The sequence below is a fragment of the Notolepis coatsorum genome (genome assembly GCF_963971535.1).
Source record: "Notolepis coatsorum genome assembly, chromosome: 1".
NCBI lineage: Eukaryota > Metazoa > Chordata > Actinopteri > Aulopiformes > Paralepididae > Notolepis > Notolepis coatsorum.
The window spans coordinates 146,904,738-146,932,353 of NC_140165.1; the positions used below are offsets into that span (position 1 = coordinate 146,904,738).

Genomic DNA, 27,616 nt, shown 5'->3' on the forward strand with positions numbered 1-27,616 from the left:
TCTCATCAAAAAACTTTATTTGTAAAATGCAAACCAACAATTAGGCATGATGACCTTCCTTACATATCTCCTGTATCTCTGTTCTTACACTACTGTGTTAGGCCTATCCGCAGATGAATAAGAGATACCAAATCTTTATCCAGAGTAGAATATTGAGCTGGCAAAATGTTATGACCAAGAGGCTCCACATTCCCAACGAACAAACTTGCTTTTCTCTAGTGTCACAATTGTCGAAAATATCACAATTAGGATTTAGACAAGTTCTCTCTGTAGTTTATGGAATTGATCAACAGAAGGCGTTTTGAATTGAAAAATAAATTTCATTACAAAAGCAAATTGTTATTGTACATGAAGTCATATCTACACATTGAGCATTAAAGTAAAATATCTGCAAAACTGGAGGTGTGTAATACAAGCTACTAAAATAACCTATTGCATACAGATAGGTGAAAAAGACATCTTAAAAACCTGCTCTCCATTCAAACCGTATTGCTTTTCTTTCTCCTGATAAGAAAACCTGTACATGCACAATGCAGCTAAGGGTTTTAGTGGAATGATGAACTTACATAATGCTTGTCAAAAATCAGTTAATTTAACACAGTGCCATAATGTATACAATAGATTTGCAGAGCTTCGGCTCCCTGGAGTTACTGGTCCATCAACACTGGAATGAATAGTGGTCAACAAAGAAGTGTCCATCATTCACTAAATGCAAAACTAGTCTTTACCCAACAGGGTTTTCTAATTCCCAACTGAAGTGAACCCAATTCCTCAAAAAAGGCTACAAATATCCCAAAAAACTCAACAAATATAGAAATCTCCCACGTCTGTAACAACTGAGATTACAGTAGGCATGGTCACAGGTAACGGTCATGAGCCATCTCAAAATGACATGAGGCATGGCCACAGGTAACGGTCAAGAGCCGTCTCAAAATGACACGAGTTGCTTTGGGAAAGTAGCAAAAAAACGAAAGAAAACAAGGACTTGGGGTCTATCTCGATATTTGAGCAATAGCAGGTGTAAAGGTCAGCAAGCACCATTAGGTGATCTGCTACTGCTAGCATTTACACATGTGCAAGATGGCAAAGCGATAACATGTACAAATACATACATAATAAAGATTTGCATTTGGCAACAAGACAGCTTTTAGAGAGATTAGCTTTTAAGAAGGAAGGAATGTTTCATATTGTGAGGAATGTCCAGTCTTCTCCTTTGTGCTGCCAACCTAACATGAATTATTGCTGCTCTGCCAACTAACGTGAGTTACTACTCTAAAGTGGAAATGCACAGTGAGGATTGGACTTTATAAGAATTTGCCTCATCCAGTCCCACATGGCATGGGGTCTTGAGTTACACGCAAAATGTGCAAGGCACCCAAAATCACAACAGATGCGTCATGTTTTATACTGTTCTGTAAATAAATAATACTTGTTTCTATAAAGATATGTAATTATTTACCTAAAACTAATGAGGTCTGAGACAGCACACCACAGGCAGTCAGAGATTGGGTTGATTACATGTCAGATAAAAACTGTTGGAACTCCAAGGCTGCCCTCTAGTGGATGAAAAACGTCTGGACCGCATGAGAAATAATCAGATGGATGACCTGATAAACAGTCTTTGATTTAATACTCGAGTATTATTTGATTTAATTAAAATGTGTAAAATTTCAGTGGAGATGTCAAGTCTCCTTTAATTTAAGTCGATCAAAGCCAAGTTTATTCTTAAAATAAGGACGTTTATTTATTTATTCTGTTTATCACATTCCATCGTGGAATTCTTGATGAATGTTTGCGTGGAACCAATAGGGCAACATTACTGGGAAAATGTCTACAGCAATGTCTTTGATAACCGTCCTCCTGGTCGAGTTCCATCCTGCCCTCCATTACAGACTTAGAGATGATGTCACCATGTTGCACCACAATCCTCTACAAGATAAGGTACAGGTGGTAAACCAAACCCACAACCATGTAACTAGCTATTCAAGCAAAGCAAGGAGCTATGGTCAAATCTACACAACAGTGCACCTCATTGTAAGCTACCGCTTCCTGATGGACTGCACTGCACTGAGGGTGAGTGCCAAATATCCTTCATGCGTACCTGTTGAGCCAGATTCCCCTTGGAGACGCTCCTCCGGCTTCCCCTCAGCTAGATCAGGGTTGCTACCCGTTTACGCCATGACCTTTCCATGACAAATGGTGTGAATTTCCATGACCTATATTTGTCAATGCATATGTTAAATTGATGAATTGTATTTTTTAATACCCTAGATGGTTTTATTTTGGGCAGCTACAACAATCACTTGGGACTAAGGCTACGTTGACACTGCAAGCAGATCAGATTTATTTTTATTTACTGTGAACTGGTCACAGTGTGAACCTTTCAACACACATAAATCTAGAGGCAGATTTCAGTTTTTCCTGTCCACTTTTACTATACGAGTCAATGGAGAAACGAGAAAGGTTTTGTTGTTGTATATAGTAACAGAAGGGTGATTTGATTTATATTTTCTTTGAAACACCAGGGACTGGTCTCAAACGCCATTCATAAGTGTAATAATGCATATCTCATACCATGTGTTTTGATGCAGAGGAGCCCCTTCCTAAAACGCTAAAATCTCATTAAACCATGTCTTCTTAAAAGACATCCAAAAAGGAATGACTTTTTACTCCCAATAAATCAGTAACATGTCTCCCTTGCGTAGAGTACTAAGACTTGTGGTCAGAATAAAGAATTTACCTATCTCAAACTCTGCCCACTTTTCTTGATCCTCCAATCACAAGTGTTGATTCCCCCGTTTGTTTGAAAGAAAGCAACAGTTGCGATTGGTGGATCAAGAAAAGAGGGTGGGATTTGAGAAGAAGAAACATCAGCAACAGACAGAGAAACGGTTTAGGCATCCAAGTCATTTCACACGCAGCAGTGGCAGTGCTGCTTTAGTGTATACTCCAAGACGTGTTCTAGGCAAAATGGTGTCTAAAGGGCATGCAGAATAGAACAGCATTCATGGCTGAGTAGTGAAGCTGGCCATGAGAGGCCTGATTGGCTGGCTGGCTGGTTGCTGGCAGTTAGTGCTGGTGCTCACTTCAAACATGCAGTTCCACACTCTACCCTTAGAGGGAGTTAGAGGTACGTGTCCTGCTCTGTGCTGCTCAAGCTCTGTGTGGACTTCTGGAGAGGAGACTCTTTGGCAAGAGATGGGTCTTTGTGGGATGGCTGCTGGGCCGGTGGCTCAGTCATGGTGTGTGGCAAGACCTGGGGTGGCAGGTCTGTCACCAACTGTGGCAGGTCCAGGGGTGCTATGTCTCTCACGGTCTGTGGCAGGTCCTGGGGTGGTAGGTCTCTCACGGTCTGTGGCAGGTCCTGGGGTGGTAGGTCTCTCACGGTCTGTGGCAGGTCCTGGGGTGGTAGGTCTCTCACGGTCTGTGGCAGGTCCTGGGGTGGTAGGTCTCTCATGGTCTGTGGCAGGTCCAGGGGTGGTAGGTCTCTCATGGTCTGTGGCAGGTCCTGGGGTGGTAGGTCTCTCACGGTCTGTGGCAGGTCCAGGGGTGGTAGGTCTCTCACGGTCTGTGGCAGGTCCAGGGGTGGTAGGTCTCTCACGGTCTGTGGCAGGCCCAGGGGTGGTAGGTCTCTCACGGTCTGTGGCAGGTCCAGGGGTGGTAGGTCTCTCACGGTCTGTGGCAGGTCCAGGGGTGGTAGGTCTCTCACGGTCTGTGGCAGGTCCAGGGGTGGTAGGTCTCTCACGGTCTGTGGCAGGCCCAGGGGTGGTAGGTCTCTCACGGTCTGTGGCAGGTCCTGGGGTGGTAGGTCTCTCACGGTCTGTGGCAGGCCCAGGGGTGGTAGGTCTCTCACGGTCTGTGGCAGGCCCAGGGGTGGTAGGTCTCTCACGGTCTGTGGCAGGTCCTGGGGTGGTAGGTCTCTCACGGTCTGTGGCAGGCCCAGGGGTGGTAGGTCTCTCACGGTCTGTGGCAGGCCCAGGGGTGGTAGGTCTCTCACGGTCTGTGGCAGGCCCAGGGGTGGTAGGTCTCTCACGGTCTGTGGCAGGTCCAGGGGTGGTAGGTCTCTCACGGTCTGTGGCAGGTCCAGGGGTGGTAGGTCTCTCACGGTCTGTGGCAGGTCCTGGGGTGGTAGGTCTCTCACGGTCTGTGGCAGGTCCAGGGGTGTCTCACTTATGACTGGAAGCTGGACCGGTGGCTCTGTAAGTGGAAGCTGAGAGACACTAGGAAGAGGGTAAGGATTGGGGATCTCATTGATTGGCTGAGAGGACTTTCTGATGCTCCTCTTCTTCTTGTTTTTCTTCTCCTCCTTAATCCTCTTCTCTTCCTCCTTCTTACTCTTCCTCTCTGCCTTCTTAAGCTGAGGGGTGGGCTGGGGAGGCTCCACGATGATGGTGGGGTTCTGTCGTAGATCCTGGCGACTGGGTGGCTCTGCCACCATGATGGCCCTGGCGCCGTGCATTCTGGGAGGAGACTTGAAGTTCAGCTCACCTCGGTTTTTCCTCCAGCGTTTCAGTTGGCTGTGATTCTCCTTCTCCACGTCTCGCACTGACACTGGCACTTCCACAATCTGTCACGGGAGAGGTCACCACTGGTTAAGATGGATAGCAACAGAGGCGGCGTGAACTAAACTCAATGATTTAGGAGGAAATGTGGTGCTAAATGACCAGCCCGGGAAAGAAGCTCTTTCAGTGTCTGGCTATTTTGTTCCTAATCTGAAGTTTGTCAGTAAATGTCTTAAGGGCTTTGGGGCTAGCATGGAAGCGATGCTGCTAAGAACCTCACCAATGAGAGAGGCCATTGTCAGGCTGGGAAGACACTCAACACAAAGTCTGACACTGGAAACGGACACTGGCCAGCCAGCAATTTAACTCTTTATCAGTTTAACATCCACTCTAAGACCCTCTTCTGTTCCCCTCCTTCGCATTTCTGAATAGCTAGCCATTGTTTTCTGCAAACACCATGTCCACCACGAGTGACACGGGGCTCCATAACATCATGCCATTCCAAACTAATAGGAGCTCTCCCTGCTTCACTAAGAGGGTCGTACTGTCAAACTCTGTGAGCGCTAACTAACAGTATTCTTCATGGTACACAAAATAATCAATAACAAGGCCCCCAAATATTTTAGCAACTATTTTCCTAGTGTTAGGGAATCACATAGCCACAGAACGAGATCTAGCTTAGCAAACCCTGCATCCTCCAAGGTGTAAAACAAAGATGGGACAGTGCTCATTTGATTTGAAATTAGTTGCCTTTTACCACCAAACAGGGCATGAACCTGTAGTTTCAAGGTGAACGTTAGGAAATGGCTCCTAGAGTAACTCAGGAAGCTTCCTGTTTTAGTGTAGTGTAGTTTTAGTGTGTCTGTACATTTTGTACATATTTTATTAATAATGTTGTATTTTACTTTTTAATCTTATTTTTTAGCAATATACTGATGATAATATGTGTAATACATGTTTATGTAAATACTATGTGCTGCTGAGACCAAGGACCACAATGGAAATAAGTCTGTGACTTCTTTGTGCTATCCTTGATAATTTTAGGATGCATGACTTGTTGTAACATGTCATGTATTTTAATAATTGTTAAATAAACTAAACTAAACTAAAAATGGACTAGTGTGGTTATTCTTACCTCCCGGACAAGGAAGCCCTCCTGTAAGTATCGCGGCTCTATGGTCTTGAGAAGTTCCATGGTCTCATACTGGCCCTGAGAGGCCTTCAGCTTTTCACGGGTTCCCATCATGCACTTCAACAGCACCAGGCCCACGCGGAAGATGATCTTTACACCTGAGGACGAGACATCTGTCAAAGTGGTGAAGCAGCAAGCAGGATGCGTTTGTTTTTTCCCCCATCTCATCTGGGTGATATTGAATGAATATTTTAGAAAAGTTATATTCTGACAACTGCTTTTCTGGTGGCATTAACTCATTCAGTGCCATAAACTGTCACCATCTCTGCCGCTTCAGGCCAGCTTAAAATGGTCATTTTTGCGGTGTTTCGCAATGTTTGCAGAGCTGTGTGTGTGTTCTGTAGTGATGTTAAGATTCACCGATTCGCATCGGTGCACCGGCATAAACGTTCACGATGCGAGTGCACCGGTGGAATAAGTGCGCATCGGCTAGAATTCAAGTTGAACTCGCGATGCATCTTGTTGTAGCGTCTTTGCATCGGTCAAAACCGATTCATTCATATAATTTCCTCCCATCCACTTCTGTCAGCAGTGCACTGTGACTGCACACAGCAGATACTATCTTTGCTTCGCTACTACAGAAGGCGAGAGCCGCGTCACAGTTATCAACAAACAGTGGAAGTCGAGGAGGAGACATGAATAGAATTGATCAACTGGCTAACGCTAGTAGCCTCTGGCTAACGCCAGTTAGCCGTTCAGCTGACGCTAAACTACAGTGTCTAACTAACGTGACTCTGCAACACCAGTGCCATTAGTGAGGAAATGGGGGGGGGGGTATATTGAAGACACTTGACAACAGGTTCAAAGATAACTTCACATTTATTGGCAATTCGTTTCTTTAGATCACTTCCTCCAGCCAGGTTAAAACTGTGTTGTTGACAAAATGCCATCATGGTGTGGTCAGCTACGGAGCATCAGATCTCTCTCCCTCTCTTCTCTCTGTTCAATGATTTAAAGTGGCCAAACGTTACAATATAAATACTAATTGGATAGTTGATGATAAACATTTAATTTCATTATCTGAAATATTATAAAATCATTAAGTCTGCTATAAGCCATTATCCCTTTGTGTGTGATTATTATTGTCTCACATTAGTGTGTATATACATTGTGTGTGTGTGTGTGTTTTTAGCTAAAGTGGATAGAAAACTATGCAAAAGGTGGGAGCTCCAGTAGCTCACCACGTACCGCAAGCGCTATTTCAGCGCCGTGGACAACCGTGCTCGTCACGGATCTGGGGTTTAGCGAGTTCGAATCCCGGACTGCAGCCGTGCCTTTCCCAGAGTGTCTTCCCCCCCATCTGAACCCTTTCAGCCTGTTTCTGTCGGTCATCCTTGACCAGAATAAATGTGATAAACACATAAAAGAGCCAGGGGAATGGCCAAAGTTTAAAAAAAAAAAAAAAAAGTCTTCTTAGGCACCAAAGAGTTTTTATATAAATTGTCTTACATTAGATTTTTTTTTAATAATAATATAAGCTGCATATAAGGAATACAACCAAATCCTCTGTCATACCATAAAATTGTATCATTATTTTGCATCGTGTTGAATCGCATCGTATCGCCCCGAATCGCATTATGTTGAATCAAATCGTATCGAATCGTATCGTATCTCAACAGGGGGTGAATCCTATCGCATCGCCCGGTGCTTCAAATGTATCGTTAATGTATCGTATCGTTGGCACCGTATCTAGATGCGCATCGCATCGGCCTCAGTGATGGAGATGCACATCACTAGTGTTCTGTATTATAGCTGTGGAGACAATGGTGTGGCTCATTTGACAGACACTACTTGTAGTCCAACATGGAAAAAATAGTTTGTTTCTACACACTGTAGTTTGTAGTTTATTACACGCTAAACATCGCACATTTCCAAGATAATCCAGTCTTTTTTCATAGATTGCGAGATAAAACGTGTTATATGCAATAAGCCCAAAGCATTCTGGTTGATCCCCTGAAACCCCCCAAAAAAAATAAAAAAGTATATACCATGTACATATATGTACCTTCACAAAATCATCAAGGAGGGGGGGTTTAACTCAAAACTGATTGTGTTTGACAAGCATGTTTTACGTCCGGTAAAACACAAAACTGCGATAGTTAGAAAAACATGTTTCAGGTAAAATAGACATAGAATATACCTTACCTTAGCCAGAACTTCCCAGAAGGTATTCCAAAAAGAATAATTCCAAGTGATCGCATCGCCATCGCGATTACCACACGTTTCGATGGGAAATACGCTTCGGCAACGGAATTTCGAAGCGATCGCTGTGAATCTCTGTTCAAGCAGGAGGAGGAGCCCTTACAAAAAAAAGGAAAGGAAAACGTGTATCCAAACCAAGCCATTCCAGTTCAAAGGTAGGCGATACTGCCACCTGGTGATATTCGATCGGCATTGCAATTCCAACGTGGGCAAACGAGCCAGGGACGGCTAGAATGATCCGGATGATGATTTAGAACGGGGATCAGAGGAAAAAGATCAAAGGATCAAAAAACGTATTATTATTGGCGCTCAAGCGTTGGTGAGGAAACACGTAATATTACGTGTTTGGCGCTGAATGAGTTAATGTTCAGTTAGCACTCAAATAATACATGAAAGGGATACATTCTCTGTGTGAAATCATGTATGCATGTAATATGAATTGAACCATCAATTCATACATGCAGGTATTTAAACTGTGGATACCAAACAGAAGGTAAAGACGACTTTGAACCGTTAAAACAGTAATCCAGAACTATTTTACTGCACTGTAAAAACTGTGATTTTGTATGTCTGCACTGCACTTTGTGCTCATTTCATGTCTATTCTATTCTACTAAAACTGAATCAAACCATAAACAAAGTGGAGTGTTGGGATGTTAGATCCTAATGTGAAAAACTGTGATTTTGTATGTCTGCACTTTATGTGCTCATTTTACCCTTGCTATTATTTTACTTATTTTTACCTTTATTTCTACGCCCCACTATCCGCTGGGTGCATACTAGTGCACTGCATCCCTGCCTGAGCCCGACGGGTTCGGGCTGGGTAGGGCTTTGTTTTTAAATAAATAATTCAGGCTGTTTTCTTTTTGCGCTCGCGCCTTGCGCTGCTTTCACTTTCTTTTTTGCGTAACGTAGTGCTGTCATCAGATCAGAGTGAGAGCCTTGTCAAGATGGATAAGCTAACAGATAAAATAGTAAAGGGAAAGGGAGAGCTTTTGAAAGTTCCCAATGCGTCTGGGAAAGCTGCATTTTTGGAAACATTTGGATGTAATTACCGCAGGGAGAACACGAGGAGAGTAGAACAGTGATGAAGCCATCAACGGTGGATGATGAACAAATGAACAGCGGACCGAAGTGGTTCATTGGTTGTTTGAAGTTGGAATATAGCCAGTTGGCGAACGTTTTAATTTGTTCTTGGATGTATGTAGCCGGCAGTGTTGTGCTAGTTACTGAAAAATAGTAACTCAGTTACTTTACTAGTTACTTCATTTCAAAGTAACTTCGTTACTGTACTAGTTACTTACACCCAAAAGTAATGAGTTACTGTGAAAAGTAACTATTTAGTTATTTAAAAAAAAAGATAAAAAAAAAAGATTGCTCCCGAGTCCCATGCCCTATAGTACTCAAAATCGGTTGATCAACTTGACAGTTTCCATTCACATCACCGAACTCTGCTAAGCAATGTGGTCTAGATACAAACACAAATCTGACACAAACAAATGTTGTCCCGAGTCATATAATAAGAAGTGCGCCGGTTGAAGGAACAGCCTTGATGTCGCCGGAGCGTTTCATTATAACCATTATAATTCAAGGGTACTACGACTATGCTTGCACCTCATTGTACCAAAGCACCTCAAAGGCGCTTAAAACAAAATTACAAACATCACAAAACAAACTGGTCAGACTACTACTTGACCTTACCCCCAGAACCCACCTCACCCCTGCCCACTTTGACAACCTAGGATGGCTTAGAGTAGACGACAGAGTACAGCAACTTGCAATGGGCCTGGTCTACAAGATACACTACACGACCAAGGTACCCATGTACATGTCAAAATACTTCCCAAAGGTCAGTGAATACCACAACCACTACACCAGAGGAAGCTCAACAAATCATGTAAAACCCAGATTCGGCTCAAACAAGGGACTAACGTTTCGCAATTATGCCACAACAATGTGGAACGCCCTACCCAAAGCTAGGGGTAACAGTACTGTATATTTGAATACCGTTTATGTCACAAATGTATCAGTACTAAATACCTATATGTCCCTATGCCATAAATGTCATGTATGTTGTGTATGTCATAAATGTCTATATGAATTGAAAATGGGGGACCCTGATGGAAACAAGACAAACGTCTTTCTCAGGTCTGCATCCCCTTAACAATTGTATGTATTGAGCCGTACTGTATTGTACCCATTCTGCAATCTGTTAAATAAAGTTTTCATTCATTCATTCATTCACCATCTTGCAAGTTGCAACGTTGTTTAAGATATCAATCAAAGCATTGCAACGTTAGAATAGTTAGGATATCAATTGTGCATGAAAGGACTATATTTATATTGTTTGATTAGTATTATGAGATTCCCTGGCAGATTTCGTACAGTCAAAATCCGTTGATGAACTTGAGTTTCAGTGAACACATTGCACTGACTCACCAAAGTCTGCGGTGGTTGAGATGTAGTAACGTTACGTTAGTCCAGTTGACTCCAGCAGCGCCTCAAACATGTTCTTTATCTCGTTTCCATGTTGTATATTAATTATCTCTCCAAGTAGTTGCTAAATGGTTTGTTAGTTTGTTACTGCGTTCTTTTTATGTAGATTCATAGCGAGCGTTTGTTTTGTTTACAATAGAGAGGGTCTATTTCTTTCCGTAGCCGCATTTCTTGCGCACTTCTGATTGGCCAGTGGCCAGACTCGCCTCGTATCATTCTACGCGGGTGGGGATGAGGATAATAATAATAATCACTACCGCTCGCTATCAATCTACGCCGTATATAACGCAAATAACGCAGTGACGAACCATTCAGTAACGTAAGTAGCGTTACTGAATTTCAAAAGTAATGCGTTAGAGTACTAGTTGCGGCAAAAAGTAACTTCGTTTCTGTAACGCGTTAGTCCCAACACTGGTAGCCGGTTGGTGAAGTTTTGTTAACGTTGTTCAACGCGTTGCTGACATCAACAGCGAAGTGGTGAGTCTGATTTATTATTATTTGCTGGTGTGGGGTCGCCGCTGCCCTGTTCTGTTGTGCTTTCATTATATAAATGTTGCTCTGCTCGAAATCTGATTTCTGTTTGTTTGTATAGTGACTGAGTAGGCTATTGTGTCGTGTGCGTGTGTGTGTCAAAGAAGATTCCATATAGCCTTCAATACGTTTTACGAGGCTGCAGTGTGAGTCAGTCTAACGCAAGCGCTGGGAATAGACGGCATTCCAATAAGAAAGCATAACAGGCTGTATAATGCTTCTTAGTTTTCAGCGTGATATGCGTTATTTAGGTAGACCTATTGGACATTTTCGTTTTTGTTTATTTATTAAGTTAATATATAAACAGTGTTTCGAATATTTAAAACAAAAACTAAAATTTATATTTGGCTATATAATATAATGCTTCGTTAGTTTTCAGCGCGATATGCGCCTATCTGTTATTTAGGTAGACCTATTGGACATTTTCGTTTATTTATTAAGTTCATATAAAACCGTGTTTCGAATATTTAAAACAAATACAAATAAAAAATAAATTTTAAGTCTAAATTATAATCCCCCCCCCCCCCCCCCCCCCCCGGGTTTTGACTCGGGCTAGGGCTTCAAATGTTGCATTACAGTCGGGCTTATTGTCGGGCAGAGCCTGAACGTCACGGGCTCGGGCTGGGCACGGGCTTCATTTCAAGGCCCTTGCAGACCACTAGTGCATACTATGACCTTTATCATGTTTTGTAACAGATTACAGAAATTCAAGAAGCCTATTGGAACGTGAAGTGCTGATATGATTTTGATTAATATATCTGCATTATTTTATCCCACTTTATGCTTTGCTCTTGCTGGTTGTATTACACTGATTTTGTCTTTATTTCTTACTGATGTAAAGCACTTTGAACTGCAATCCCTTGTATGAAAGGTGCTATACAAATAAAGTTATTACCATTATCTCAAGCCCCGCCCTCTTTTCTTGATCCTCCAATCCGAGGGAAGCAACAATTGCCCATTCACGGTGCCAGGGCTCTCAACAAAAGAGGGCGGGACTTGAGATAGGCCCATTGTGCATGTGTGTTAAGCCTGCATTACCGTCGCACAGGAACATGTCCCACACACGCAGCACAGAGGCCCAGGGCAGGGTCCGGGAGAATGCACACATGAACCACTCCGTCATGTACAGGATAGGCTCTATCTTGTGCTTCTCCAGGTGGCGGTAGGCTAGTGGGCAGACTCGTCGCAGAAGGGCATTCAAGATCTCTCCATCTAACTGGATAGCCTCCTGGAGGAGAAAAAAAAAAAAAAAGGACACAGGGTAGGGAAACATTACAAACATACTGAAACTAAACTAGAGTGCATTGACAATGCCTGAGGCGGTTAAAAAGCTAAATAATTATTTAACTGTTTTCAGTGCAGTAGCAAAGCACTATTCTATACATTAAACGCCTGGCAATGCTGTTCATCTCACCAGCCCAGGACTGTAGTATCCAGGAAGATACTTCTCACAAATTTGGACCAGCCCCCAGAAGGCATCCTGTGGAAACAGACACAGATGATATCAGCAAACTGAATGGAACCAGTGCTTTGACAGGACATGACTTCTGTGTTCAAAGGGAAGTCAGTCACATGTAATAACAGAAAATTGGGACTTGGGGCCCAACTGACCCATCTCAAACCCTGCCCTCTTTTCATGATCCTCCAATCACGACTGTTGCTTCCCTCGGACAAACAAAGGTTTGACACAAGGAAAAGAGGGCAGGGTTGGAAATAGGTCAATTCTAGTACTCGGACCAAAGACCTCCAGGTCTCAATACCACAGGTTAAGCATACACTAAACATAATGGCACATGTACAGAAGAGCGCACAAGGAAGTAGGGCTGCTCGATTAATCGACTTTCAAATTTCTATACGATTTTTGGCTTCCCACGATCATGAAAACAAGATAACCGACAAATAAACAATTATAGTGCCGCATGTCGTGTTGCTCTCATTTTGTCTTGTGTTGTAAATGTAACGCACCCTCCCATCACAGCAGTGCTGCTCCTCTCAAGCCCAAACAGTCGTTTCAGCTCGTGTCGAGAGGGAGGGGGGGAGCCACGGCGCATTTCTCCAGTTATTTTGGAAAGAATACGACAGCCTTTGGTCAAGAAGAACAGTAAAAGTTGTCGTCATATGATGTAGCTTCACTCGCATTTGCGACTAACGTGGTTGCGTCAGCTGGCTGTTGTTTACTTTTCCTGGAACATGGCTAACAGCAGCAAACGCGTGAATGCTTGGCTGTGCTTCACAAAGAGAATGGAATACAGTAAAACGCAATACCTGCAGCAAGAGTGTTTTGTGCACGAAGGAAGCACCTCCAATATGACAATACATTTGCTTCAACCCTCCGTGCACCATTTGACATGTGTTGCGGTCTCGACATTAACATTACACTCGGGTTATAATATCTCCTGTGCTGCACAGGCACTAACTAGCAGGGACATGGAGAGAGGTCTGGCTATGCGAGACACTCGAGTGTAACAATAATACTGACAGCTGACATTCGTCTTTTATATTAGAGGTACCCAAACGATCATCCCCAGACACCCCTATTAAAGAAAACTGTCACTTTAGCTATGAAGGGGAAGATGAGCACAGAAAGAGTGGAGGAATGTCACTGAGATGGGCGACTAGGTGGTGCAGTGGGCAAGGCGCTCACCACCAATGCAGGAGACGCTGGGTTCGAGCCCAGCTCTCCGCATTGCCATCAGCTTGGCTGGTCGTTCATACTAATACAATTGGCAGTATTAGGGGGTGGGAAGCTGATGGGTGGGGATCTGACGTTGTGGACAGCGACTCCTACAGGTCGGTTGGTGCGCCTGCGCAGCAGAATCAGGAAACGACGGGGGCGGCGTGCCCTCCAAAAACGCAGACCCCCCGACGCTGAGAGATTGCGCTGTGCAGGTGAAAAGATGCGACTGCCGCTTCTTCGAGTACCGGAGGGGACACGTGATGTAAGGCTTAGTCCACATTGCAGCCGGCGTGTGGGAGGCATGGCCTAACAGCGTTCGGGACAGGGGAGGGTAGAATTGGACGATACGAAATTGGGATGGGAGAAAAATAGAAAAAATGGGAGAAAAAGTAGATAAAAAAAAAGGAATGTCACTGAGCACAGTGAGCAGTGATTTAAAGTGAACATTCCTTGGCAACAGTTGTCTCATTCCTTAGGCAATATAATCTAAATGCATGATCATCGACAGCAATATTAAATTAATTTAATAAGCCTCCTTTGATATATTCCTGTCTTAATGCATCAGAAACAGATGGTAAAAACGAGGCTAAGTTACAACAGGTTACCTTCATGTCATGGTTCACAATTTACCGACTATAGCCTAAATCTGCCAAGAATGAAAGTAGTTTTGGTTCTTAGTATTCAATTTCCTCCCCCACCACAAATATTAGAATTGGAACAGGGATTCGATAAGCAGAACCAAAAATCTATCAAATCCAAAGGATACCCAATCCTATTGAAAAAAGTAAGCGTCAAGCCCTGTGATGTTCAAATCAATGAGTAATCATGTTTAACCCTTTCACTGCCACACGACAGCCGGTTAACCCTTTCACTGTGACAATACAGAAGGTTAGCCCTTTACTATCACACAACCGACGGCGATGCTCCATCATTAGCATCATTAGCTCCGCAAATGCGGAGCTAATGATGCTAATGATGGAGCATCGCCGTCGGTTGTGTGATAGTAAAGGGCTAACCTTCTGTCGTGTGGCAGTGAAAGGGTTAATAATCATGATTTCAATATCAATCATATTTTAATCGTGATTATAATTTTGTCATAATGGAGAAGCCCTACAAGGAAGTAAGGATGGTACTGAGCTGCAGGTCCCCCCCCGACAGTGATGCCATACCTCAGCAGGCATGTGCATCAGCAGCACGGCAGCAATGGGGGCCTGGGCCTGGCAGTAGCCCTCCTCTGGCCGGTACAGGGTGTAGGCTTTTAGGACACGGAATAGGTCTTGCTGCCTGTGTGGGTGAGCGAACACAAAACACACAAAGGAGCAGTCAAACAGGTGAACAATTTCAGGACTTTGTCATCAGCTGCAGTGTGTGACAACAAGGACAACTGACCCATGCCCTCCGCGCGACACAAACATCTCATGGAACGGAAACTGTCGATGCAGGTCCTTCTCAATCACATCCAGCCACTTTGGATCCCCTGGCTCACTGTCGAGCTCCTGGGAAAACGCATGGGAGAGGGATTATAAAAGCAATTCATCAAACAGTACAGATACACACTTTATGGAACTGCATCAGATGCTTAAGTGATAATCATAACATTGTTCAAGCAGCAGTTAACTCAAGTCACTGCAAGCTATTACCCTCATCCCTGTAGTCAATGCGCCAGCTTTCCGTTGCCTATTTTCACTGTGCGTCACAATGTTTGCAGAGCTATATCTATATATAAGCTATGGAGACAATACTATGGCTCATTTGACAGTCCTTTGTAGGGGGGTAGGGGAACGAAATGCTTAGACATGCATCATACAGACATGACATATACATAACATAGATGCATAAAAACATGTAACGTGCCTTTAGCCGAGTATCTGGGTTAATTATAGTCCCAATGTCTCAAATGCTCTTTTCCGTTTTCATATTTAGTCACCTTTATCTAATTTTCGTTTGGTCAAGTTTTAGTCAACTACAGGTCTGAGCATTTTAGTTTTAGTCTTTTTTGTTTAGTTTCGATTTAGTCTTTTTTTGTTTAGTCTCGCCACTCAGTTACAGCCTCATAAATTGGTGTGAGCTTTTTCTAAACAAAAAAAGCTAACGTTAGTGCTAGCTGGTTAGACTTATGTACGGTAAGCTGTTTTATGTGTTCTATTGTGGTGGATCAACATAATTCACCCACGGAACTATGTGTTGGGGCTAAGGGTCCCGCACGGACAATTATGTTTGTTACTTTCCTGTCGGCAAACGAGTTCCTGTTAGCTAGCAAGTAGCAAGTAAACAGAGTGTTGAAGTTGAATAAACGTTTAGCGTTGTCTTTCGACACCCCGCCTCTGACTCCTATTATTGGGCGCTACACTGCGTTATTATTGATGCTGACGTTATTAGGTGGAGTTGCCTTGGTGTTTTGTTTTGGTGAAGAGTGGTCATTAAACCGATGCCGTGTGCAGTTACTTCTATCTAGAATGCTGGCTAAGAACAAATAATGCGGGTGAGGAAATTAATCAAAGCGCTTGCGCTGCACACATAGGAAATGGAAATTCTGCAATAATAATAACATGAATTATTCTAAAAGTTATAATTATTTAGTCTCGTCTTAAAATGAGATTTCGATGGGGGCGGCTAGGTGGTGTAGTGGGCAAGGCACTCGCCACCAATGTGGAGACGCTGGGTTCGCGTGTTCGAATCCAGCTCTCCACATTGTTTTCAGTTTAGCTGGTCGTCCGCTGTAATACACATTGGCCGTATTACGGGGAGGGAAACTGAAGGGTGGGGATCGGGCGTTGTGGACAGCGACTCCCACAGGTCGGTTGGTGCGCCTGCGCAGTAGAATCAGGAAGTGTCGGGGGCAGCGTGAGCCTCCCACGCGTTACTCCTCGCCACTGAGAGATCAAGCTGCGCAGGTGAAAAGATGCGACTGCTGTTACCTCAAGTACCGGAGGGGACTTGTGCTATGTATGACTTAGTCCACATTGCAGCCGGCTTGTGGGAGGCAAGAAACAGCGTTCGTGACAGGGGAGGGTTGAATTGGATGATACGAAATTGGGATGGGAGAAAATATAGAAAAATGGGAGAAAAAGTGGATAAAAAAAAAATTTGATTTCGGCAAGATTTTATTTTGTAAACTACATTTTGTGTCGTAGTTTTTAGTCAACGACATTGCATGAATCATTTAGTCACGTTAGTGTCACATGATTTCCATTAATGTGATGTCTCGTCTCGTTGTCGTCAGGGGAAAAAGCTTAGTTGACGACCATATTTTAGTCATCATTTTCGTTGACTGCTGTTAAGTAATGATCATAACATCGTTCAAGCATCAGTTAAGTGATGATCATAACATCACACCACAGTGCTTGTTTTAATTTAAAAGGAATCCCAAATATGGTGACGAAATATATGACGTTGCAAACTATTGAATCTCCGTTCAAATTTTTTTTGTGAAAAATTTCAAATGGTAAAATTTTAAGAAATTTAAAAACACACACACATTGATCCAGCTCTAGTAAAGTCAAAACGACAGCATAAAAACAGAAGGGAAAGAGTATGTAAGCATGGAAGAGTCTGACCCACCTGAAACTTTCCTTGGTTCTGCTCCCTCTTGACCTTCCCTCCAGACAGGTAGAGCCAGGCACGGCCTCGCAGGGCAGGAGGGATCCCTTTCTGGCAGCGCAACCTCACCTGAGAGCACAGAGAGAGACACAAGCAGGGGTTCAGCAAACACAGCAGTAGCCAGGGGGGGACCAGCTTGTCAGTAGCTCATCACAGATGATCTGTGCCCTGACTGAGGGGCTGTCTACACGAGCGCTGGGTTTAATGTAACCGTGATTGTATGTGCGCAGTTGCACTGTTCCCTAGGGTTGGGCATCGTTTGTATTTGAACGATTCCGGTTCCGATTCTCCATATCGATTCCTGTTCTAAACGATTCTCGATTCCGATTATTTGAGGTGCAGGTCAAAACAGGTCACAGCTTATTTCGCAGGAGATTATTATTATTTCTTTTTTTATCTTAATTTTTTTTCATACTATTCACATTTTCAGTTGACTTGATACAGTTTAATTTGGTTGCTGTACTGTAACTAGGGTATTAATTAACAAATTAAATATAATTTTTTGAAAACCTGAGTCCAGGGTGAAGTTTTGCACACATCCCGGTTTCAGTGGGTGCGTGTGGGCATAGCAACCGAGGTTATTCCCAGTGTTTACAGCAGAGCTGTCCCAAGTAGCGTTATGAATGAATGAATGAATGACTTTATTTGACAATATAAAAAATAAACATGAGACAGAAGAGCACAGTCAGGATATACTGCCAAGGATGAAACACAAAAAAGCTCAGAGCTTATTTCCATTGTGGTCCTTGTAGGGGGGTAGGGGAGTGTGATGCTTAATACATGCATCATACAAAACGTGACATCACAACACATCACATATACCATTTAACATTTATATACATAACAGACTCATACAACATGCAAGGGTGCCTTAAGCTAAGTGTCTAGGTCAAGTATAGTCCCTTTTGAGCCATGTCTTCAGGCTGGACTTGAATCTAACGGCGTTGTCTATGATTTTCAGGTCACTGGGCAGACTGTTCCAATAGATAGCTGCTGAATACAGAAATGACTCCTTCCCCATACAGCTCCTGAATCTGACTGGCACAAAGTCAGTTGAGCTGCGCCTAGTTTGGTATGCATGGGTGTTTCTGATTCGGTTGAAGTAGTTGTTGAAGTACACTGGCACTACCCCGTGCACTATTCTGTGAACTAGGCACATCCCTATCTGGTTTACTCTGTCTTCCACCTTAAGCCATCTCATGATCTCAAAGTGAGATGGGTCAAGGTGGGTTCGGGCAGGTAGCCTTAGTATTACCCTGATTAGCTTGTTTTGTGATGTCTGTAGTTTTATTTTCTGACTTTTGGGGGCACTGTTGTACCAGGAGCCACACGCATAGTCATAGTGACACTGTATGAGTGCTCCAGCAAGAATCTTCATCGCTGACTGATCTAAAAAATTAGAGATTCTGGCTAGATATCTAGTCCTGTTATTGATCTTTGTAAGTGCTTGGTGAGCCATGCTTTCCCCTGATAAGCTGTTTTCCAGGACGCAACCAAGATATTTCACAGATGTTTTGTCTGTGAGAACAGTATCTCCTATTCTAATGTTAAAACCTGGCGATTTTCTGAGCCTGACCTTTGACCCAAATAAAATGGACTCAGTCTTCCCCACGTGGAGGGACAGCTTGTTGTAGCCTAGCCAGTCGCTAACCTTCTCTAGTTCAGCACTCAATGTCTGCTCATCCACTTGTTTGTCTTTGTGAGACACTAGTAAGGCGGAGTCATCCGCGTATAAAAAAAGGTCACATGAGCAAGCTGCTTTCAGGTCATTAATATACAGGAGAAAGAGGAGCGGACCCAAAACACTCCCTTGCGGGACCCCGCACTCTACTGTCTGAGGACTGGAGAGTACTCCGTTTATATCTACCACCTGTTGTCTCCCTTCTGAGCTGCCTCATTAAAGCCTAGGGCCCTAAGCTTCATTAACAGGATGTTGTGATCCACTGAATCAAATGCCTTCTGGAGGTCTAACATTACCATTCCACAGAACTTTCCCTCATCTACCTCTTTCCGGATGTAATCTGTGAGGAACAGCAGGCAGGTGTCTGTGGAGTGGGACCTCCTGAAACCAGATTGGTATTTGTACATTAGATTATTAGTGGAGAAATACATGTCTATTTGCTCATATACAAGCCTCTCAATGGTTTTTGATAGAACGCCCAGGATGGAAATTATATGAAAATTATTGTAACAAACTTTTGTTCGAAACGTATCGTCTGTGTTGAAGAGTGTTGTGATCGACTGATGATGTCTGTTGTCGCATTCCTGACCTGACCAGAGTAAAACCTGTAGCTGCGGCTAAACTAAACTCATGTGTTGTCAAGTTATTGTTATAAGGAACCCAGTCCAGACTGCATCCCCTTAACAATTGTTTGTATTGAGCCGTATTGTATTGTACCCATTCTGCAATGTGTTAAATAACGTTTGCATCCATTCATTCTACTAGCGTTAACGTTACCACATTATTACGTTAGCATGTAAGCTAACAAAATCGCAGATGCTAACTATACATGGAGAATGCCATACACATTAGCATGTAGCTAACAACACCGGAGATCTTTTTGTAAGACTAAACTATCCTCTCTTGGTGGTAAATTGTGTTGATGTTGGTTTTGTTTCATCAACAAATGAGGCAGAACACAGTGAATGTATCCGTTTTGTTTATTGCACTTTCTTTGCTGAAAAATAAATGCTACGTTGGCTACGTCTATTCTGCATCGAACATTGTACATATGTCTATACTGAACACTGTGACCTCATTTTCTACTTCTAAATTACATGCTATACTATGTTATTTGATACTATCTTGTCTAGCACAGTCTCTGGAGCGTAACAGTAAGAAGCATTTTGTATGAAAGTATTCTGTACTTCTGTATGACAACTATTAAAGAAACTTGAAATGGCTAACGCGAGGTATTTAACACTTTCACTGCCCAAGTGTAATTTCTTATTAGTCCCTTGAATGCCCACATCCACTCCAATGTTAACGTTAATATCGCCTAATCTATGTTTTAAATATCGCCTAATCTATGTTTTAAATTATGGCTATGTGTCTAATCTGCCCGTCGCTTACCAAAGACTCATTTTCCAGTCAACATTGTCGTGGCAGATTGGTTTTTTATCGCTTCATTTCCGTTTTCTAGCATTTTAAAAATCACTCGTTTTCACGGAATAAACAACACATTCTATGATAATCGCCTTTTACTGGAATATTCTAGAACGTTGTCATTTTTCGGCCTATTTATGAATAGTTTTCAAATAAACGCTAGATGATCGATAGTATATGTGTACGCATGCATGCTCGTGCCGCCAGTTGAAAATCGATTGTCCTATTTCCTGACCGCGAGCAGAGTCAAACAGCCTATCACCATAATCACATAAAAGCTTATATATCCGTGAAAGCGGGTCTGATTATCCTAATACTGATAACATAGATTCCTTACCTGAGATCAGATGGTATCCAAATGGATTATTCCAATTCCTGATCGCCATTCGAAAAAATCGCTCATTTGATTGATCCATCGTGTATACAGTAAAACACATATTCCCCGTGGCTCCGAGGCTCCAGAGTGAAGCTGGTAGACCCCGGTTACATGAGTGAGAAGTAAAATGTGGAGTGCGGTTTTTTTTTCTCCATTCATTTTCATTGAGTCCAATCCAAAAGGGTGATTTACCATCTGGGAGACGATAGGGGGCGCTTTTTTCACATCTGAGCGCCTGGGGTGACTGGATCTCCAACGGTAGACTCGCTTGATGCAATACGATTTCTGATCGCTAATAAAAAAAAACGAATAAAACGAATATTCTCGTGATGGGCATTCAACCCGCGGGGGTAAACCCGAGAAATCTCGGGCGTGGCATGCAAAGTGTTAAAGATGGTGACTTTGTTGTTTTTAAGCAGGAAGTGTAGTGAGCGTTCAACCTTTTCTGATTGGTTGAAATGGCCTTCATGTCTGAACAACATCGCCACCTACTGCTTTGCCATTGTACTACATGTATATGACGTCACTCGGTGCAGAGTTTAAACCAGTCGTGTGGACAGTTTTATTTTTTTGCATAATTTAAAAAACCCTGTGTCATTAATACCCGTGATCGTGTGGACAGGGCCTCAGACGTTGTAAGAGGCTTTTTTTTGCTTTTGGAATACACATTTCAACAGCCACAGCTTTTCAGACCCCGAACCCTGCAGTAACCGCTTTAAACTCTAGGTGGGGAGTGGAGCCTATACAAATCCCCAAACCTATCCTTAAGAGTAATTTGCATAATTTGTTGCTCGAGTGATCCAAGCTCAGGTGGACATTTCTCTGGCACGTTTTAACTTGCAGGCAGCCTAAGTAAATAAATAGCTCCAGTTACTTGACAGTCTGTACTTTAGCCTCATGCTCATTGTTTTAAATTGAAATGTAAATTTGACAAGTACAGCCAAAAGAACCAGCGACAATGTTGGCCTAGCCGACTCGAGACACAACAGAGCAGCACATCATAACCTTGCAGTCCCATTTCTAGACACATCGGTTTATTTCTCGGATATAAAGCTGGCAATGCCACGCATCAACAGAGCAGAGTGGGAGAACACACGCATCGTATGACCTTCACAGGCAACTGCTAGCACAACAGCTCATTGAGCAAAAAGGCAATGTTGTAGAAAGAGTAATGAGGGGGGAAATAATGCTTTGTTTCTTCAAGTGGTGTTTATTTCATGCAGCAGGGCTGTTCAACAAGTCTGAGAACAGGCTACATGCTCCGCCCACAACAACACTACTCAAGTCTATGTCCTCTAGTGACTTCATTACCATGGTGGACCATGTGATGTTGGTGCAGCCGCACCCGGATTCTCAGCCTGTCATTTAAAGTCACGTGGCTTGTCGTGGGCTGACTTGAGATCAAAGGAATGGGTTGTGTCATGCCCTGTCGCTGACTCATGGAAATGTGATGAAGCCTAAGCTTAACGCCTTAGCTCAGCACGTAGCATTTCACACAGGAAGAACAGGCTAGACAAGGGAAGATGAAAACAGTCTGTTCACACTCAGAGGCCTAGCCCCAGCACAATCAACCTTGAACACTATCTCACCTTGAACACACTCATGTGTCTTGTCTGGACGTTTTGAAAAACAACTCTCTATTGCTGCTATTACTGTAACTGCAGCAGCTCTGAATAGAGGAAGTGCTACTTGGATATAAAAAAAAAAGTACCATCAAGATAAGATACCAGGGACAACCTGTCACTTTATCTACATGGTCAGTGCCATACAAAGTAGGGCTCTGCGATTAATATATTTCAATTAGGATTGCGGCTTCCCACAATCATGAAAACAAGATAAAACTATTATTGTGCCGCATGTGGCGTTGCTCTCATTAGTCGTGTTGTAAATGCATAGCACCCGTCCTTCACAGCGGTCCACTCTGTCCCTCCCCCAAGCAGTAGTTTCAGCTCATGTTGAGAGGGAGGAGGGAAAGTGAGCAAGTAGCAAGAATACCAGTGTGCTCGAGTATTCCTTTAAAATTCAACATTAATTTCCTTACCTAGAACCTGAGTGTGCAAACTGTGCAAATTAATTGGAGAGGGAGGAGGGAGCCACGGCGCATTTCTCCAGTTATTTTTAAATGTCTTTGATCAATTGTAGAAGATGACAGAAAAACAGCCTTTGGTCAAGATGAAGAAGGTAAAACAATCTGTCGTCGTCACATGTTCTCAAATCAATGGGAAATTGTGTTTAATAAACGTGTTTCAATATCAATCAAAATAATCGTGCATTGCGATTTTTGCCATAATCAAGCAGCCCTCATACAAAGCGTGAAAAGAAACAACGAGTCGACGCATAGCTCTGACCTTGCTGTGTCTCTTGACCATCCACTTGTCCCAGTGGTTGAGCATGTCCAGCCATTTCACCTCCCTCTGCCTCAGCACCTCTGTGGGCACATCCTGAGCCCTGGCCAGACAAGAGACGAGCATTAAAAACAGACAAACAAAACAAGATACTTGGCACTTATTTCCTCAGTGCTGGTTGCATGAACTTAGTTTATCAACTGATAGTCAGTCAGCCAGTCTTAATTCTGCATAAAGGTTTAGTCATAAACAATAAGGCTGTTAGAACACCTATGTAACTGGTGGAGACAAGAAGAGACCGATAAGACATTGAAGAAAGAAGAAAATAAATAGATGTGGAATAATTTAATTTGGGTGATCTTACATAGATTGTTTGATTGATCTTTAAATATATGCCTTTTTTCACTGGATGTGTGAAAAATGTTGCCAAATGCTATTTATTTATTCATTCTGCAGATGTCTCTAGTTTGCCTTGCACAGAGTGAGTTCCTGCTGAACTACTACAGAAACTTAGTTGACAGATGACATCTTTTGACAACAGTGGCAGGTGCTGGCCCCCAGAAACCAGCCGCATCAAGCCTAATTGAATCAACATCGAAATGAGTCAAATTCAATTGAATTGGGACCTTGTGAATCAAAATCGAATTGAATTGGGTAATCAGTGCCAATACCCATCCCTACAAACCATTATTCAAACTTTAGGAAAATAAATAGTGTTAGATCTGAATGTATCTGCCATTGAGGTGGAGTAAATTATTTTTGTTTCACACCGACTTGTGTGATTGGGTTGTAATGTATTCAATCTTAAAAAGCAGACAGAGCACGTTATTGGGCTCGTTTTGTGGAGAATACAATATTACTGCCTAAGATTCAGCCAATGCCCATTTCCTTTCCAAGAGCTATAGTCTGGGTGGGCCTGTCTCATGATTGCATTCAAGTTCTGTACATTTAGGTCCAAGAAAACGGCATGAGCATGAGCACAGAAGATTATGAGGCAGGGGGGAAAAAAAGATAGGCCTTGGGCAGGCCTGTGTTACGCCTGCAGCTCAGCTAAGCTATGTAATTATCTGATCAACACAAGTCTGTAATTGTAGAGTATGACGTTTTGAAAGAGAGATTTAAATGTGGACAACCCCTCTTTCTTTCAAAAGGAGGGACCCTATATCCAGAACCTGTAACTTGGTGATCAGCAACTCTTCATCTTCATCTTCACAGAGAAAATAACTTGTAACAATGATTAGTCTCGTTCGTTTATTTCCATACATTGTGAATTAAATCCTACGTTAGTGACTTCCTATAAAACCCTGAGCCAGAAGAGGCCCTCTAATAGTGGGGCACCAGAGTTGTGGCCCGAAGCCAGTTGCAGAAAACAGGAAGCTGAGCCAGCCAGTGTTTGTTTGGCACAACTTTCACTCATTCCTTCCACTCTCTCTGTGCTACACTGTAGGCTTGAGGCCTGAAGGAGAACATCTTACAGTATGCTACTTCAAGGCTATACAGAAAAACATGTGTAATTTGTTCTATTCTGCTCTCACACGATTTGTATATATTATAATTAAATATAGTATTATATATAGAATGGTGTTGGTTGTTTCAGGATGAAAATGCCTGTCAGGTAATAATATGTGCCATTAGTTACACCAGAGTCTTCTCGTCACCAACGCCCAACACTGGACATAATAAACATAAACACTGTGCCACGCAGCTGGAGGACAGGTCTCAGAGGACTGCAGCTGGAGGACAGGTCTCAGAGGACTGCAGCTGGAGGACAGGTCTCAGAGGACCGCTGCTGGAGGACAGGTCTCAGAGGACCGCTGCTGGAGGACAGGTCTCAGAGGACCGCAGCTGGAGGACAGGTCTCAGAGGACCGCTGCTGGAGGACAGGTCTCAGAGGACCGCAGCTGGAGGACAGGTCTCAGAGGACCGCAGCTGGAGGACAGGTCTCAGAGGACCGCAGCTGGCAGGGACAGGTCTCAGAGGACCGCAGCTGGAGGACAGGTCTCAGAGGACCGCAGCTGGAGGACAGGTCTCAGAGGACCGCAGCTGGAGGACAGGTCTGAGAGGACTGCAGCTGGAGGACAGGTCTGAGAGGACCGCAGCTGGAGGACAGGTCTCAGAGGACCGCAGCTGGCAGGGACAGGTCTGAGAGGACCGCAGCTGGAGGACAGGTCTCAGAGGACCGCAGCTGGCAGGGACAGGTCTGAGAGGACCGCAGCTGGAGGACAGGTCTCAGAGGACCGCAGCTGGCAGGGACAGGTCTCAGAGGACCGCAGCTGGAGGACAGGTCTCAGAGGACCGCAGCTGGCAGGGACAGGTCTGAGAGGACCGCAGCTGGAGGGACAGGTCTGAGAGGACCGCAGCTGGAGGACAGGTCTCAGAGGACCGCAGCTGGCAGGGACAGGTCTCAGAGGACCGCAGCTGGAGGACAGGTCTCAGAGGACCGCAGCTGGAGGGACAGGTCTCAGAGGACCGCAGCTGGCAGGGACAGGTCTGAGAGGACCGCTGCTGGAGGGACAGGTCTCAGAGGACCGCAGCTGGAGGACAGGTCTCAGAGGACCGCAGCTGGCAGGGACAGGTCTCAGAGGACCGCAGCTGGAGGACAGGTCTCAGAGGACCGCAGCTGGCAGGGACAGGTCTCAGAGGACCGCTGCTGGAGGACAGGTCTGAGAGGACCGCAGCTGGAGGACAGGTCTCAGAGGACCGCAGCTGGAGGACAGGTCTCAGAGGACCGCTGCTGGAGGGACAGGTCTGAGAGGGCCGCAGCTGGAGGACAGGTCTCAGAGGACCGCAGCTGGAGGACAGGTCTGAGAGGACCGCAGCTGGAGGACAGGTCTGAGAGGACCGCAGCTGGAGGGACAGGTCTCAGAGGACCGCAGCTGGAGGACAGGTCTCAGAGGACCGCAGCTGGAGGGACAGGTCTCAGAGGACCGCAGCTGGCAGGGACAGGTCTCAGAGGACCGCAGCTGGAGGACAGGTCTCAGAGGACCGCAGCTGGCAGGGACAGGTCTCAGAGGACCGCTGCTGGAGGACAGGTCTCAGAGGACCGCAGCTGGAGGACAGGTCTCAGAGGACCGCAGCTGGAGGACAGGTCTGAGAGGACCGCAGCTGGAGGACAGGTCTCAGAGGACCGCAGCTGGAGGACAGGTCTCAGAGGACCGTAGCTGGCAGGGACAGGTCTCAGAGGACCGCAGCTGGAGGGACAGGTCTCAGAGGACCGCAGCTGGAGGACAGGTCTGAGAGGACCGCAGCTGGAGGACAGGTCTGAGAGGACCGCAGCTGGAGGACAGGTCTGAGAGGACCGCAGCTGGCAGGGACAGGTCTGAGAGGACCGCAGCTGGAGGACAGGTCTCAGAGGACTGCAGCTGGCAGGGACAGGTCTCAGAGGACCGCAGCTGGAGGACAGGTCTGAGAGGACCGCAGCTGGCAGGGACAGGTCTCAGAGGACCGCAGCTGGCAGGGACAGGTCTCAGAGGACCGCAGCTGGAGGACAGGTCTCAGAGGACTGCAGCTGGAGGACAGGTCTGAGAGGACCGCAGCTGGAGGACAGGTCTGAGAGGACCGCAGCTGGAGGACAGGTCTGAGAGGACCGCAGCTGGCAGGGACAGGTCTGAGAGGACTGCAGCTGGAGGACAGGTCTCAGAGGACCGCAGCTGGAGGGACAGGTCTCAGAGGACCGCAGCTGGAGGACAGGTATCAGAGGACCGTTGCTGGCAGGGACACCATCACTACAAGACTCCAACATTCAAATACAATAGCCGCTGACAGAATGCCATTAAACAGCCCCTCTCCGACATAAGAATACTTTGCAGAGTTGAAGCAAACTTACGATTCTTCGGAGTACTGCTGAGCCCCACCAATAAATCCATATTTGTCGGTCTGCCTGTCGCTGGTGAAGCCGTTGATCTCCGAGTCGGACCCCAGGGAGCTCTCGTCGTCTAGGTGCGTGTGGCTGCTGCTGACGGTGCGGATGCTGCGGGTGTCGAAGGACTGTCGCCCGTTCTCCAGTCTGGCCATAGTAGCGTCAGCTACGGAGTTAGCTGGCTAGCCTAGCTTCTGTCAGATAGCTTGTTGATAGCTTGACGTTAAGCCACAACTATTTTTCTGGCAACAATGTCGATTCAAATAACCACAATGCCATGTTATACGACATGCTTTAAAACGTTAACTGTAAGTCTACTTGACAACATTGACGTTACAATTCCGCAAACCGGCCTCAACTAATGTTAAATCGTCAGGCCAGAACAAATCAAAGACTACGAGCTGACGTTGGAAGGGACACGCCAGATGGATCTGCGAGCTAAGCTAGCGAGCTAATGCTAAAGTTAACGGAGTTAGCGAGACATCATTAGCTGGCTATGGTTAGCTTAGTCTTGTCCCCAGTGCGGAGGTTGCTCTATCGTCGTTTATAGTCAGTTAGCTAACACTGCATTACAAGCCCAACATTTAGCAAGACAGTTTTTACAACTACCGCGTTGACGAACTAACTTTCCTAACTCTTTGGACGAGTTTGCCTAGCTAACGCTAGTTTCTTCGTTGTCATGTCATTCCGCCTCTCCAGGCTCCACTCAGTCCAGTCTGTCAGACTGTAGT

The 27,616-nt window shown here is 44.7% G+C and overlaps 1 protein-coding gene across 1 annotated transcript; it reads right to left on the reverse strand.

The window, feature by feature from the left end:
* LOC311223020 (uncharacterized protein) lies at positions 1–27,589 on the reverse strand. Its single transcript, XM_084307713.1, has 9 exons — positions 26,853–27,589; positions 23,030–23,129; positions 17,161–17,268; positions 14,989–15,095; positions 14,769–14,883; positions 12,337–12,402; positions 11,961–12,150; positions 5,638–5,792; positions 1–4,567 (listed from the first exon to the last, which is right to left on the reverse strand). The coding sequence occupies exons 1-9, from the start codon at positions 27,038–27,040 to the stop codon at positions 3,125–3,127; spliced, it is 2,472 nt and encodes an 823-aa protein (XP_084163839.1). The 5' UTR covers positions 27,041–27,589; the 3' UTR covers positions 1–3,124.
* Between the last annotated feature and the right edge of the window lie 27 nt (positions 27,590–27,616).